At 40.1% G+C, this 17068-nt stretch overlaps 1 protein-coding gene across 1 annotated transcript; it reads right to left on the minus strand.

The window, feature by feature from the left end:
- Window positions 1-804: 804 nt before the first annotated feature.
- Window positions 805-12102, minus strand: LOC131223574 (jasmonate-induced oxygenase 2-like). Its single transcript, XM_058219011.1, has 3 exons — window positions 11575-12102; window positions 10874-11204; window positions 805-1318 (listed from the first exon to the last, which is right to left on the minus strand). The coding sequence occupies exons 1-3, from the start codon at window positions 12069-12071 to the stop codon at window positions 1049-1051; spliced, it is 1098 nt and encodes a 365-aa protein (XP_058074994.1). The 5' UTR covers window positions 12072-12102; the 3' UTR covers window positions 805-1048.
- Window positions 12103-17068: the final 4966 nt, after the last annotated feature.

Below are 17068 nucleotides of genomic sequence, written 5' to 3' on the forward strand. Positions count from 1 at the left end.
GGTAATATTGATCATACATCTAATCCAAAATTCTGTGGCCGCCAGGACATTTTTAATGGTAGTTGCTCAAACCAATTTTTTGGGCATAAACAAACATGCTCTGTGATCCCAATCTCGATATATTCTAGGCCAAATAGAACCGTACCAGAAGTAAGTCTGCCCTTCATTTTTTACATGGCCCACCATAGTGTACACGTGAAATCCAATCTGACCATTAGATGTGGAATCCTATGTTGGGTGTGTAGTGAAAAAAATACTAACTTTTGATTCAGGTGGGCCATACCAATAAAAAACTAATGTGAGAGATGTCCATCATTGATTTTTTACAAGGCTTACCATAAAGAGCATATGAAATCCGCTCCAACTATTAAATGCCACACTAAAATCTACAATCAAGGCCTGAGGCCTAAAAAGTAGGCTCATACGTAATTCAAGTGGGCCATGGGAAACCTTTGGAGGGTGTGCTTTCTATATACATTATTTCCATTCTTGTGGTCCACCTGAACTATGAATGGAGTTAATTTTTGAACCATGGGTCTAAAAATGAGATTACACACCTGATGGTTGGAGTGGATTTCACATTAACACCATGGTGGCACCCACCCAAGCCGACAACTCCTTTTATGCTTGAAATAACTAATATGTAGGCAACATTTATTTGCACTAATTAGTCCTAAAATTAGGTAGCTAGTGATACATCTAACTAATTGTGTGTGAGCATTACTCTCACCCACACATATAGACACGTGTGTGCACGTGCACGCATGTGTGCCACCAACTAGCGTGCCTGATTGAAGGTCCAGATTCTGCGAGTATTTTATGTTTTAATTAACGGTCTCTATAATATGAATATTAACGGTCTTGATTCACATGCAGATCAGATACTGATCATTACATATACCATACCTATTATTTTTTCTAACACGAGAGGTCGCATCCTCTTATTGGTAGAAGCAATGGGTCCCACACAGCTCCCCATCAGGCAACACACACCTAACACGAGTGCACAAGCTACCATGCATCCCGCTTACGACTACTCTTTCCTGAATCAACGAGTGGATGGATCATCGCCACCGTTCAACTTCAAGCACTCCACGTGTGATTTTCCACGCGGGCCCCTCATCCTCATATACAGCCTGTAGTCACCGAAGTTCATTGGCTGGTACAAGGCAGGTCGGTGTGGGGTCACAAGCTCAGGTGCGGGCCCTACCAGTACATCATTCTTAGGGTTGTAGAAGATTGCAATGGACAGCCTCTCTTGCGTTGAATTCGCCATCACTCGATGCTCGACGCTCTTGAAAATGCCATTGCTCAGCACCTAATATCAACCACCCAATCACTGTTAGTTATTTATTAATGAGGAAAAATGTTTTAATTATTATGGTCTATATATAGTAGCATCCAAAAAATGGACGGTTGTGATCATAAGAGGATTTCAGCTCGTGTGGGACCCAGTGAGGAGAGATGCTGGTCATGGTTTCGACAGTTTTTATTAATTCAGTCAGTGATCTTTCATTAATTCTAGAAAAATGTTTTCCTGCGAAAAAAAAAACGTGCATTTGACTACATGGGATTAGATATCTACGTTTATCATTTCCACGCATCACCATCTCTTGACTTGAAAGCAGGAACCGATGGTCAAGATGTTTATTTTCACATGGAGAAGACCATCATGTCATCCTCCATGTGCATGACATACATGCCAGTCAATCTAAACCATCAAAATTATAAGGCTTGTTTCTTCGTATATATCATAACCCAGTATATATCTAACAATCGAACAATCCTAAGCACCCATTCTAATACCTAGGGGTGTACATCGAGTTGAACCGAGTCGAGCTGGCCTTAGCTCGACTCGGCTCGATCACTGGCTGACCTCATCTTGAACTCGGCTCGGCTTGGTCCTCGAGCCTGACTGGCCAGCTCGGCTCGGTTCGGTCAGCAGCTCGGGCCGAGTTCGAGCGAAGATCGAGCCGAGTTCTCCATTGAGGCATTTCCACAAACACCTGAATTGTAACTTTGAAATCTCACTGTTTTACAAACAAAGGCAATAGTTTTACAAGTGTTTTATCAAATACTTTCTAAGCAACATAAAAACTAAGAAAAACAAAGAGAAAGGCTACCGTGAGATTTATATAGAGAGGAGGACGCCCGATTTGCTAGTTAGGATGTCTTGGGGGATTGTGCCATGGAAACTGTTGTTGGAGAGATCGATTGCACGAAGGAAGGTGAGGTTTGCTATGTTGGGAGATATAGAGCCTACCAAGCCCTTGGACCCTATATTTAAGGCTGTGATTCTTTGGTGCCTGGAACTGCATGTTTCTCCTTGCCAGTTGCAGAAATGGGCGGAATTGTTCCATGAGCTCAAGACTCGAACTGGGTCACTGGTTATGAGAGATTTGAAGGCGAGTAAAGCGAGTCGATCAGTTTCATTTCTCAATTGAGTTGCTAACTCTGACTGGGATTGATGCACAGTAGGAGGATGAATGATGAAACTACCCACAAGGTAGAGAAATGGCTGCAGGACCTGAGTTCGATTCGAGCTGGATTCGATCCGAGTCAAATCGAGTTGGGGCCTGCTCGAACTCCGCTCGAACTCATTTTCGAGCTCAAAAAATCAGCTCAACTCGGCTCGAACTCAGCTTCAACTGAGTTGAATTGAGCTTTTTCGAGTCGAGTCGAGCGAGTTAACCGAGCTAGCTCAGTTCGTGTACACCCCTATTAATAACCAACAAACCCCGATTTAAAACTTCATATAAATCCACTTACGCATTCTATCATGCTCCAAAATTTGGATACAAAGTGTGTATCTTCAAACCCGAGTTACGACACATGACTTGTACACCATGTGTACCAAAATCATTTATTCATACCATTTTTTCAGATGCTTAGTTAAAATGTATACTAAGTTTCCAATCTCAAATCTTCAATAAAATATCTCACATTCATTTATTTAAATCACATATAGGTATATCCACCATCATGATCATTTATGGACATTCAATCTACGTATTGATAACATTTACAGAAGATAAACATGGTACAACAACCCACCCACCAAAAATCAGTTGGTGAGTCAATCCAAAAAGTATGCATTAAAATCCTTTTATGAAAACCCTTTTTCATTTTTTTTAATGGAAGTGTGTCCAAACAACCCCTTAAGACAGTTTAAAACATGGTTTAAAAACTGATTTGCTGTTAAAATCACATGAGTAAAATCATATGGTTCAAATTTAGATTAAATTGCAGAATAAAAATATCATTTATGCGTTAATTATAGAGATCATAAAATGTGTGCTATACACGCACATTTTTTTATTTTTTTTTAATTTTTAACACACACACACACACCCCCACACACTCACTTTAGTGGAATTTCACCGCCGATGGATACTCGAACCCTTGACCGGGTGTTGAAACTCCTGAGAGTCTACCACCCAAGCAAGAGTAAGTGGGTGCTAAACACGCACTTGAATGGCAGTAGATTGTTTAGTTGTTTATCAATAAAACTGGCTCTAATATCAAATATTGCTAGACTTAATCTAATTCATGGACATTATTTCTTGAAATTCAACCATTGAATATTTTCATTCTTAACTGTCGAATAAAGTGTCCACTAATCTAATAATCAGATAATCAATTATGCATAAGTTTTAGTTCTCAGTACATCTAAACTTCAATCCATGATTTTAACAGTTCAATTTAAATAAATATTCCACCTATGTAATTACTAGGTGACTTATAAGTGTCCCCATATCATCTATCATGCTTTGGCAGAGTATCAACGTTTAGACTCAAGAGAAAAAATGGTGCATTGATGAAAGTTGGTCGCTGGGGACTCTCCATAGTAACACTCGGCGACCCAATGGATGAAAGAGTTGGATTTGCCACCACCATATATAGCCACATGAAGCTGATATGTAGGAATCATTGGATGATCCTAACCGTTCATACTTTGAAACTTATTTGGAGCTGATTATATTCCAAAAATCAATTTAAATGATCTTGTTGACCGTTGATGGACTTGAATGTACTTCCTTGAAAATTTTCTTTCCATGGGACGCATTTAACGAAATTGGTTGATGGTCAGAATCAAATCGTTTGGAAATTTCTTACTCGGGCCCATCTAGGTAGCAACATGAAAATTGATGGTTTATTCTAGTAAAAAAAAATCTCTACATGTGGTCCCCAGGAGGGTGACATATGCGAGGGAATCCTTATCCCCAAGAAAGACAAAATGAATTCATAAAGAAAGACGGGTTGATGATAATAATCAACGATGGTCTAGAAAAAGAGAGAGTATATGATTCACGTAACTCCAGGTTCTAGCAACCACACACGTGTTTGTACTATTAAGAAGTGGGGCCCATTACTTACGTAATCCCTTACCGCATGCAGTTGCTCTACTATCCCAAATGAACGGGTGAGTCGTTGGCCTACTATCTTCTTATGTCGCAGGCCATGGATCAAAAGGCTGCGATTGTCTTGTTGAAGAGGTTCATTAAATGATGGGATGAAAAAAAAAAAACACAACGGTCTGGATTGATCAAGCATCGTCCGGTTGTAAGAATTCAAAAGCCTGACTGTAACAGGGCACCCCCGGGCTGTGTATGGCCACATAGATGTTTGTGACAAATCTACAATAATAATAACCCTATGAATAGTTTAGATGCCATATAAATATCATGGTCACCTTTAAAAAGGTTTCAATGGTAGGTATCTCTGTTCCCACAGTTTCGTAAGGTATAGCTCATTGAGTTTTCGAGCTGCCTGATTTTTAAAACAGATAGACGGAGTGGATTTGTCATGAACATTTCTGTGGACTCCGCTCCTGACAGTAACAGCAGCAGGGTAGGTGAGAACCCTGCCTCACCCAAGATGTCTTTACTCATGTGGGGCCAACCATGATACGTGTTTTCTGCATCCACCCTATCTGGTGGACCATACCATAGGAAACAATGGTGATTGTCCATTAATGGGCTACAAAAGTTTTGTATCAAGTTGATATTTGTTTTTTCTCTTCATCCAGTCTGCCTCATGTGACCTTATCAACAGATTTGATGGCAAATAAGCACTTGGGAAGCTGAAGCATTGTGGTGCGCCCTAAGAACTTTTCAACTGTAAGGTATACAATCACCACTGTTTCTCATGGTATGGTACACCTGATAATAGGATTTTCTTCATTTTTTAGATCATGACCTAAAATGATAGGGAGAAATAGATGGACGGAATAGATATAGAATACACACATCAAGGTGGCACTATAGTAACGGAGTAGATATAGAATACACACATCAAGGTGGGGCCATGGTAAGGGCTGAACCGTCTTTGGGTGACCCCGGGGTCTCACCTAATCCGTTCCCGACCGTAACTAACTACGGTACCTACTTGTTAGTTGATTACCCTAGTTAAGGGCTACGTGGGGGTGACTGTTGCTAAACTCTAATGTTAGTTTTACACTGTTTATGAATAAATGTTTTTAACACATGGTTGTACTACAATTCAGACCATCCAAATCGTTAGATCAACTGAGAACCGACCATAAGTGAGAAGACAATATCACCCATCTGAATTTTCTCTTTAAATTTGAGCCCCGTCACTATCCTATTATTAACCATCCATTTAGTTGCTAGATATTAGATGGTTAAGATGGACCCATCATTCTATTTTTAGATATATGCTCCATCCAAAAGTCAATGTAACACGTGAATTGTGAGGTCAATACAAAGACGCTTGGAATTGTTTACAACACTTGTTGTATGGCTTCCATGCAACACCTAACTTCTGTGGGCCATTGTGTTTTATGTGTGACATCCACTCCATTCATCAAGTCGGAATCTGTATGATAACCCTAAATGCAAAAGATCAGCTTGATAAAAGCTCATATGGGCTGTAGTATTATTGGGAATAACGTAAAATTACAGCTAAAACCTCTTAAATCCATGTGGTGTGGCCCACTTGATTTTGGATTGGGTTAATGTTTGGTTTTTCCTTCTTATCGGTGAATGACAGTTGATTGAGGAAACATACACGCCATGGTGACCCGACATGATAACTTACTTACCCATTATTCCTTGTGTGTGGGCTACCTGAGTTGTGGATGTGGCTGATGATTTTTAGGCCATTGAATCTAAGGATAAGGGTGCACCTGAATATAGTATTGAAAACCCATGAATCTAGCAAAGAGGGTGCACCTAACTAACAGAGCGGATGTCCTGCATATAATATGGTGGGCCCATATAACTTTATCATTGTTCACACTATCTAAAAGCTCTTTAATTCGCATGCGACATTGGCCTTGTCTACCGGATTTATCATCTCATCTCATGGCAGTATCTTAATTAAAAATATTAAATTGTTTAAAGTTACCTTTTCTACCTGTAGCTAGCAGTAGATAAGTAACTTAATTCAGATGAGTAAATTTAGTTTAAGATAAATTAAAAGTAACTTTTTTACTAAAAGCAACTTAATTATTTCTACTTATTAATTACTTCAACTTAATAAGTAGAAATCAAGATGAGGCATAAATAGTTCCTTAAAAATTATAAATCTTAAGTAAACCACAACATAAGAAATGATAAGAACTCAAGTAATCCACAACACACGAAATATTAAGAATTGAACGCTCACAGTTATAAAACATTGTAGGCCACCGTGATTATATGCCGATCTAAACTGTTGGTTATTCAGACCACGATGAATGAAAAATCAACTACCAACGCATCCAAAAATTGAGTTTTCGATCTGGTCTTGTGCTCAGGACATCAAAACGAACACAACAAAATTCAAAACTCTTAGTCCCTATTGTTTCCTATATATGATCTAGTCTACTCGAACTTTATATATACTTCTTTTTTAGGTTCATGGCTTAAAATGATCAGGATAAATAGCCAGTCGATGTCGATATAAAACACATACATTAGGGTGGGCTTACATGGGCCAACTTGTCACTCACCACTTCTAAGGGTGGTGTTGGTAACATAACCTAGCCTGAGTCCGTACTCCTAGGCAGGGGTTGTAGATCAAAAATCGCTTCCCTAGGTGGGGATTAGGTACGCCCTGGCCTCACCCACCATGTGCAACGCTTACTGTGGGCCCCACCTCAATGTATGTATGTCCACACCATCTATCCATTCCTGGTCATTTTAGTGCATGAACCCCAAAATGAAATAGATCTGGTTCTCAGGTGGACCGTAGCATAAGAAATAATAGTGATTGTCCATTAATGGACAATAAAAGTTTTGGATCAAGCTGATATTTGCTTTTTTTCCTTTGTCCAGGTTTACGTCAGGTTGAATGGTAAATAAATATTTCGGTGGGCCCTAGGAAGATTTTAATAGTAGGCTATTCAATCGCCATGGTTTCATGTAGTACAGCCCACCTAGGATTTGGAACTTCTTTAGTTTTGAGCTCGTGCCCTAAGATGATATTGCAAAAGGGATGGAATAAGTTTCACATCTAGTCCGCTTCCCTACTAGAATAGGTGTTGCTGAAGATTCTGGTGGGACCTGCACTAGTTGCTGGCATAGGATGCCGATTGCAAACTTATGCTACCACTAGGGAGTCCCAGCATGATGTATGTGTTTAATTCATGCCATCTATCTACTTTTACAGCTCATTTTGGGAGCATGAGCCTAAAATGAAGTAGATAGAAACCCGTACCATAGGAAATAATAGTAATTGAACACCCACTATTAAAAACTTCTTTGAGCCCACAAAAGTTTTGGATCAAGATAATATTTGGATTTTTCCCTTCATTCGTCTAGGTCTATGTGACTTAAACAAAGGTTGGATGGCAAATAAACATTACAATGAGCCTTAGGAAGTCTTTAATGATGAACATTTAATCATCACTGTTTCATGTAGTGTGGTCCACCTGTGATTTGGATTTGCCTCATTTTTGAGTTCATGTCCTGAAATAATGATTTAAATGGATGGATAACATGGATAAAATGTATACATCATTATTAGGCTCACAGAGCACTCCAAGAAATCAGATTGTATATTGATTAACTTAATGCACTTTTTAATACCATACAAACTTTGTTGGGCCATGCATGTATGTGTTATATCCACACTGTTCATCTATGTTCCTACTCCTTTAAGAGGTTGAGCCCAAAATTGAAGCATATCCATGTCCGTTTGTGTCGTTTATTTGTCATTTATTTGTCATCCAATCTATTCATGAGATCACACAAACATGGATGAAGGGAAAAAAAAAAAACAAATATCAGCTTGATATAAAACTTTTGTGGCTCCTAAAAGTTTCAATGGTGGATGTTCAATTCACACTGTTTCCTATGGTATGGTCTACTCTAGCTTTTGATGTGCTTTATTTTTTCGCTCAAACCCTAAAATTATGTGGTAAAATGAATGGACAAAGTGGAGAAAATACAAAAATTATGGTAAGCCTACGGAGTTTACTCAATATGCAGTCCACTTCCTGTAGTTATATACACTCCGCATACCTTGGCTTAGGGATGCATATTGGGTACTACCCTGCCTGTCCTGCTTGGCAAAGGCAGGAGATCCATGTGGCCAACGTGATGTATGGGTTTTTTCGGCTTAAGCTTTAAAAAAAATAAAAAATAAAATGAGGTACATCCAAGGCTCAAGGGAACTACACCTTGGGACCATCGTGATTGTTTTCCATCCAACATGTTGGTAAGTTCACGTAGACGTGAATGAAGGAAAAGTACAAATCTCATCTAGACACATAATTTCTTTGGCCTTAATAAGTTTTCAACTGTAGGCATTTAATCCCGATCCATTTGAGCCTTGAATATGGCTAATTTTTTTGACTTATATCCTAAAATGATATGAAAAAAGCCGGTCATCACGATGGGAACTCATGTGGAGCCCACCATGATGTTTTTAATAAATCCATAACGTCCATCCATTTTGTGAGTTCATTTTAGGAGAAATTTCAAAAATAAGCCGGACCCAATACTCAAGTGGGCTGCAGTAAAGGAAAAGGTGGGTAGGGAAATTCCTACCGTTGAAACCTCCCTAAGGTCGACCGTGATGCTCACATGCTATCCATACTGTTCATAACGTCATTCCTACTGGGATGAACTGAAAACAAAAATACTAGCCTCATTCAAAATTTCTATGGTCCCACGAATATTTCAACCATGGACATTTAATTCTCACGTTTTCGGCCTACTTAAGTATTGGATCCAGTTCATTTTTGGTCTCTGGTCCTAAAATGAGTTCACAAAACGAATGGACGTGGTGGATTTATCAAAAACATCATGGTAGGCCCCACATAGGTTCCGAACGCAGGAACTTCCTGCAAAAGCCTTTCATAGGAAATCCGCGTCCATTGCATTGCAACAAGCATTAAATCTCACGGAAGTGGATTGGCTGGTGTACCAGCCACCGCTGACTTGGCTGGTGTACCACACACACGTCACCAAGTTCTCCGAGTCCCATCATGAGGTATGTATTATATCTAAACTGTCCGTCCATTTAGGGAGCTAGTTGTAAGGCTTGAGTTTGAAAATTTAACATATATACAGATCAAGTAAACCACGCTGCAAAAAGCAACCAGAGATTGAACATCTACCATTGAAATCCTTCTAGGAGTCACAGAAGCTTTGGATCAATGTGATATTTATTTTATCTCTTCATCTTTCTCTATGACCCTTACGAACAGATTCGATGAAAAATAAATGTTACGGCAGGTCTTAAGAATGTTTTAACGGTCCAATTGAGCTTTGAATATAACTTGATCAATTTTTATCTCATGCTCTAAAATGATGTCGCCAAATGAATGAACAGTGTAATATAATAAACACATTATCGTGGGGCAAATAACTTTGATATCGTTTGAACAGTTCGTACAACTCGGAGCGAGCGTCAGAGCTCGCCTTCGCAAGACACGCACCGGTACCGGATTCTATTAAATTATGCGGACCGGAATCTTGAACAACGCGTGGTGTATGCTCCGTGTGCTCTACCACGTTGTTATTATAGAATTAGAATCCACTCCGTTAGTTAAATGGGCCTTTTCATTTTCACCGTATAGATACATCACTGAATAAAACAAATAAGATAGGCCTCAACATTAGGAACTAGATAATATCATGACTAGAACATCTAAGGTCACCCATTACGGCCTGATTGAATTCTAGATCACTATAATGTTTTGATTTACACTTTATCCTAGCAAGGTCCACCTGATGAACGGCCTGGATGGAATATAAACCTAATGGTAGGCCGCACACAAGCATGGTTGTCGTCCCTTCTCCACTTTTCCCTGTGGAATTATGACCACCTGACTAGTAGTGAATCATACTATTTTTGGCATCTGGATTTAATATCGAGGGGCCCACATGATGGAAGGAGTAGATGTTACACGCACGACATGATGGGCCCACAAAACTCAGGTGTTGTAGCGGTTGGTATAACAATGACTGAGGATTTGTGTAGTGATGCATGGTACGTTCCAAAACTCATGTAGCGGTGGCAAGGGAATCCCAGAGATTCTTGGAAGCTTGTAAAAGCTTAACTTGACTCGGTTGAGTTAACTCGGTTTGATGAATATTAAAAACTAGGAAACTTCACTTTGAGTGTGAGTTTTTCTGTAATACTTAATATTTAAAATATATAAATAGTTATAAATATTGCCGAGTCTTGGTGAGTTGAGTCAAGTTTCTTAGAGCTTTTATTAGTTTTGATCGGTCGAATTGAGTTGCTATCGAGTCATGACTGAATAGTGAGCAAATCGATTTTTTCTCTTGTAATGATGTAATCTGTTCCAGTCAACTTGAGTTGAGGCGAGTTTTTTTTATTCAGTTACTGAGTTACTGAGAGAGAGAGAGAGAGAGAGAGAGAGAGAGAGAGAGAGAGAGAGAGAGAGAGAGAGAACCTGAATCTGATCACCGACGTTGATGATAAAAGAGTTAGGAGCAGTTTTAACGGTGACCCAAGTGTCGCCTTTCCGAACTTGAAGGCCGTTGACATGATCATCAGGTAGAAGAAGGGTGAGGGCCCCAGGATCGGAGTGTGCAGATAGACCGAGTGTCAGATGGGGTTCTGGACACTTCGGATAGTAGTTCGCCCTCAAAGACATACTCATCTCCTCCCCTCCAAACCCATCACGTAGAGACTCTTCCTCCATTCCAAGGCTCTTTGATAACAACCCCATCAAAACCTTAGATAATTTCGCCAACTCACTTCCATACTCGTTGATCACGGTCCTACATCCAAACCATACTTTAAAAACTCGAAAAAACTCGACCAAATTTCACCAAGACTATAGAAAAGCTCGATCTGGTCATGACTCAGTCAAAACTCGAGACAACCCTGACTCAGTCATAACAAGGTTTACATGTTTTGAAAATATGATCCAACCGTTTATTAGGTTGGGAAACAACATGAACATAGCATGGTCGTACAAAGATTAAGTGGGCCACACATGTATGAAAAAAAATGGATGGTTAGGGTCCAACACACGTTGTCTATGTGGACCATCGCATACTTATGATGGACCCCACTAGATTACTGGCTGTAATTAACCTTGTTAGAAAAAATCTGGACCATAGATGTTAGCAAATGGTAGTAACTTACCCAAGAGAAGCTGGAAAGTTGGGCCATTTGTCCATGTTCCTGATAGAGTAAGGCATGAGATTAAGGAAGAAGTAGTCACTCCAATCAAGAACAGTGGCCTTCTCCACCCCAACTCGGCTACCGTACCCCTCATATGTATTAGGAGAGTTGGAGTATTCTTCCTTTATCTCTAAAGGGAGATGAAAGAAGTCCCTCCATACATGTTTGATCTTATCCATCAATTCCACACTAACCCCATGATTAATCACTTGGAAGAATCCCCACTCCTGGCATGCATTTGCCACCATTCGAATAGTCTTTTCGCGATCAACTGCGTTGCCGTAGAGCCCTCCAAGATCAACGACTGGGATGTTAATATCGCTTGTTTGATCAACCCAATCCGAGGAGGGTCTCTCTGAGAGTGGCTTGATGTACTTGCTGGGTATGGCTTTCATGTCGCTCTCGGACAGCGATTGAACTCGGACAATGGGCTCCGGCCACTCGTTCAGGCATTCCATGTCGGCTGTTTTCTTTAAGCAATGGTCACGAATGGAAGTAGCTGTGGACGCTGCAGGTGGAGATCTTACACATAAATAGGGAAAACGAGGAGGGAAATGACTATAGTGATAGTTCTCAACCGCTTCTTAAGTTGTGGTGTATGATACATGTTGGATAATTTCGATAACTTGCTAAGTTGAACCCAGCAACTCGATTGAGTTTTACTCAGGACTCTGATGCTAAGGAGCCATTGCTAGCTAATGTGACTCGGGCTAGATACCTCGTGCACTGAGAGCTATGTGGGTGGAAATTTTGTGAGATCTGTACCGTTTATCAAGTCATGTTCACCTTGAAACCCTCAATCTTGACCATCTAGAAGTCAGGTAGGCCACACCCTAGGAAAATTTAGCATGGGATGCCTACCATAAGTTTTGTGTTGGGCCTAATGCGGTGTTTATATTGAATCCGATCCATTAATTTGATGGGCCTCATCCAGTAAGCTTGAGCGGGTCGCTTTCTTTGAGTGAATATGACTTAGTCTTACCAAAAATTACACTATTTGATTTTAATTAATTTTAATTAATCTTTTAATTTGTTAGATGTGGCCCACTGTCTTAAACGTATCACCACACATGAACCGTTTCTCCATATGTGTAGCGTGTATGCGCGTAGTAGTGGAGACGTGTCTCTCTTTTTTTTATCGGTAAATTAGGGCTTCGACTTCTTGGTTTTACATAGATAAAAAAAAATTAAAAATTTCTCCCTTACATATTCTCATCTTTTGATATCTTGGCATGCGAAAAATGTGTGGGGTCATGTATTTATTTATTTAAAAAAAAAATTTAGTGTTAAGTTTCACAGGTGTATAAGTTGCCGAGATGTACGTTAGGTGAATGAATGTTAGAATAGGGCACTGCAAATACATTTGCATGAGAAAAATTATACTAAAAGGTGTGAACTATCTCAAAAAAAGCAACTAAGTTTACGTCTCATTAAATAAAAAGACAATTTCTTAGTTGACTAAAATTAATGCCCCTGCAGTCATCTAAATAAGTATGTTGTTATATATTTCACTGATTTATTATTGTTTGAATGTTTTCCATACCATTGTTTTCAACAACATGATACAACCCAACAAGAAACATGGATTTAAATGAACTAGCTTGTATAGGTGAAGAACATGCCATGCAGAGGATATCAAACCAAATTTCAAACTTCAATTGCATCCACAAGCCTATCACTTATAGGGAATCGATTGCTCAAGCCAGAAAATTGCAGAGGGAAATTCACCTTTCAACCTTTTGAAGTCATAGCATAGAGATCATGTTTCCCTGATGATTAACAAATAGTAGGCATCACTGTTGAAGCATTTGATTGTAGATAGACCTTCATTTAGACAATAGCCAAGCTAAAAATAATAATACTAGCACCCAATTTCCCGAAGCTTAATACTAAAAAAAGGTGCATCTGTTAGGGGCTATTTGGATACCACCAAATAACTTACTTTTTCTACTTACAATAGTAGATAAGTGACTTATTTCAGATAAGTAAGTTTAGTTTATGATTAGTTATAAGTAACTTTTTTACTTTAAAAAAAAAAAAAAAAGGGTCTGGAGCCACTTCGCCCATCTTTTTCAGATGCCCCTCAGGCAGGATCAATCTATTTAAGCCAGAATCTAACAACGCTAGCCGCCTCCTCTTATTCACTTCACCTTCTCCTTAGGGGCTTGATCCCTCCCATTTTAATATGGGAAATCTAGATTGGCAGAAACGGGGCTAGATTTGAGAACCGAAACTTCAGGACAGTAGTCACCATCCAGAGAATTTCCACCTGGCTTATCGAGATTGGTTCCCTCCTCCCCGACGTGGATCAATCGATGTGGCATGATCTAGTTCTTTGGGGCTTTGGCGCTGCTCCTTTTGCCACCTCGCATCTTGTCAAGGCCATTTTTATTAGATAGGCAAGACCTCCAAATCAGTGGGTCAAGCTGAATATCGACGGTTCTGCTAAGGAAAACCTAGGTGCCGGTGGTGGGGGTGTCATATGCCGAGATAACTTCGAGAACATGCTTTTCGCCTTCCACAACCAGTACGGGGTGGTTTCCAATATGGTTGCGGAAGCTCGGGCTATGGTTGATGGACTCCTCATTTGCAAAGACATGGGCCTATCGTCCATTATTGTTGAGACGGATTCCCGAGCTCTCTTCGATGCGGCCTCCAGCTCTACTTCTACTTGCAGCTGGAAACTTTGGTACCACCTGCAATCTATCCATCAGCTTTCAGGGGCCCTCAACCTTCGATTCTCCCCCGTTTTCTGCTAAGGGAACTCCGTTGCTGATGCCCTTGCTAATCTGGCCAGCAACGGTGCCCTAGATAAGAGGTTTCTCTCCCCCTCAGACTTTCCCCGTCACATTAAAGGGTCTATGGTTCTCGATAGAGCAGGGCTGGGCCAAATCAGACACTACAAGGCTAGGAAAGGCATGGGGTAACCTCGTAACTTCTTCCCTCTTACCATTCAGCCCTCATCTGTCTCCCTTCTCCCACGAGCTCCCCCGCCTGCTTCCTCTTGCGCGACAACTCCTACTGCTCTCCCTCCTCTGCCGCCACCGCCCCATTCGCTGCTGATGCCCTCGGCGCGCTGCTAGCCTCTCTTTTGTTTGTTTTCTTTTGCTTTGGGCATATGATAGTCGGGGCCCGATCTCTTTTTTGTCCATTGTGGCCCCGCCCAAAAGGTGTAGATTCATCCTCATCAATACAATGCTAGTGGCAAGTGCCCGCCTTCTTTTTTTTTTTAAAAAAAAGTGGTATGGAATGGTATTAGATAGAATTAACACCATTATTGCATAATGATTGCATGTCCAAAAACACCATGGTATTTTGGCCATTCAATTCCCGTGTCTAGGATAAAATTCATATCATGGGAAAAACATTGGATTAAGCAAAACTCGGCTTGATGGATTACAGAGTTGTATTCCATCGCACCTAATTAATCCCAATCCTTCCCCTCCTCAAATCTCATATGAAATTTGCACGTGAACAAATGAAACTCCATCCCACCTAATCCCATTTTATACCTCGGGCCAAACGCGTTTAGTAGCTAGGGAAGTGGGTTGCGTGAGTAAACTCTGTGAGGTTGACAATGATTTATTTATTTTATCCACTCAGTCCATATATTTTATCAAATAATTTTAGGCCTTGATGAGGCATATCCAATGTTCAAATAGACCACACCACATGAAACAGTTGAATTGAATGTCTACGGTCGAAAAATACTTGGAAGGCCACATAAGTTTTGGATCAAGCTTATATTTGTGTTTTCCATTCATCCATGTCTGTATGATCTTATGATCAGGTTGGATGAAAAATAAACATTACTGTGGAGCCTAAAAAGCTTTCAACGGTGGAAATCATTATCCCCACTGTTTCCAGTGGTACGATCGACTTGATCATATGCATCAATTTTGGGCTCAACCACTTAAATTATATGAAAAAACGGATGGACGTCTTGGATAGACCACATACGTTCAAGGTGAGCCCAACTGAGTTTACTCAGTACGATAAGAGCGTACTGAGAACTCAGTACGTAATCTGGTTTCGTTTGGTAGACGGTCTACATAGATGATGTAATGCCAGCAGAGTCTAGTTGAAACTTTATGCATGGAAAGTCTGGTGGGGACGTTGCGAAAGCCTTTCACACGAAGTTACTGGGATGGGAACCTAGGTGGAGACACCGTGATGTTTGTAAGAAATCCACCCTGTCCATCCGTTTTTTGAGATCATTTTCGGATAAGGGGCTAAAAATGACACGGATCCAATAGTTAAGTGGGCCGCACTAAAGGAAAAGGTGGGTACCCAAAATTTCTACCGTTGAAACCTCCCCAGGGTTGAAAGTGATGTTTACATGCCATCCATACCATTCATAACGTCATTACTACTGGGATAAACTGAAAACATAAATATTATTCTGATTCGAAACTTTTTTGGCCCCACAAATATTTAAACTGTGGACGTTAATTACTGACATTTGCGGCCCACTTGAGTATTCGATTCGGTTCATTTTTAGCCTCATGTCCTAAAATGATCTCACAAAACGTATGGACGGGTAGATTTCTCACAAACATGAAGGTGGGCCCCACCTAGGTTCCTGCAAACGGCTTTCACAGGAAATGCGCGTCCGTCTGGTGGTAATTATTCAGTCCTATCCTTGGATCGTAGTGTGTTAGACGCGTGGACATGCATGCCTACGCACGCAGGAGGGATATGATATCTCATCTTGGGCACTAAGTAAACGTGCTAAAAAAACACTCGTGAAATATGCGAGTTTTGTGGGCCCACCATATTGTATATGTAAATCCACGGCGCTTATCGTATTAAAATTTTTATTTTGACCGTACATATAAAAATTAGCTTGATTAAAAACTCATGTATGAAACATCAGTGGGAATAATTAACCTGCTTCTAGAACCTTTTGGATATTTTCCTCTCTTGGGATATATAAAGCTGTTTGTTTTAAAAAATTTTATTTTTAATAAAAATAATTATAAAAAAAAAAAAAAAAAAAAACCTGCTTCTAGAACCTCTCATGCTGAGTGCCCAGTCAGAGCCTTGGATCAGGCTAATTATTATTATTATTATTATTTTTAATCTTTACTTCTAGCGGGTGAGTTACACCTAATTAACGGGTTAGATGAAATATATCCTCTATAGCAACCCTGTAGAAAAACCTACGGTTGGCATCCCTCCTATCCCTGTTATTTCTATTAGTACGGCCCATCCGAGCTACGGATCTGGATGGATTTTTTATACCAAAGGTCTGAAAGGTAGGCGAAGACCTGAGTGACGTAATGGTTTACTATTTGTGTCGTGGTTGAGTTGGATTATGCATGACTGATGTCCTACGTTGGGACGTTATGTGGAGCCTACCGTTATGTTTTTCATAAATCCACTCTGTTCATCCATTTTGGGAGCTTAATTCAGGAAATGTGACAAAAAATGAGGTAGATTTAAAACTTAAGTG

This window comes from Magnolia sinica, chromosome 13 (genome assembly GCF_029962835.1).
Source record: "Magnolia sinica isolate HGM2019 chromosome 13, MsV1, whole genome shotgun sequence".
Lineage (NCBI taxonomy): Eukaryota > Viridiplantae > Streptophyta > Magnoliopsida > Magnoliales > Magnoliaceae > Magnolia > Magnolia sinica.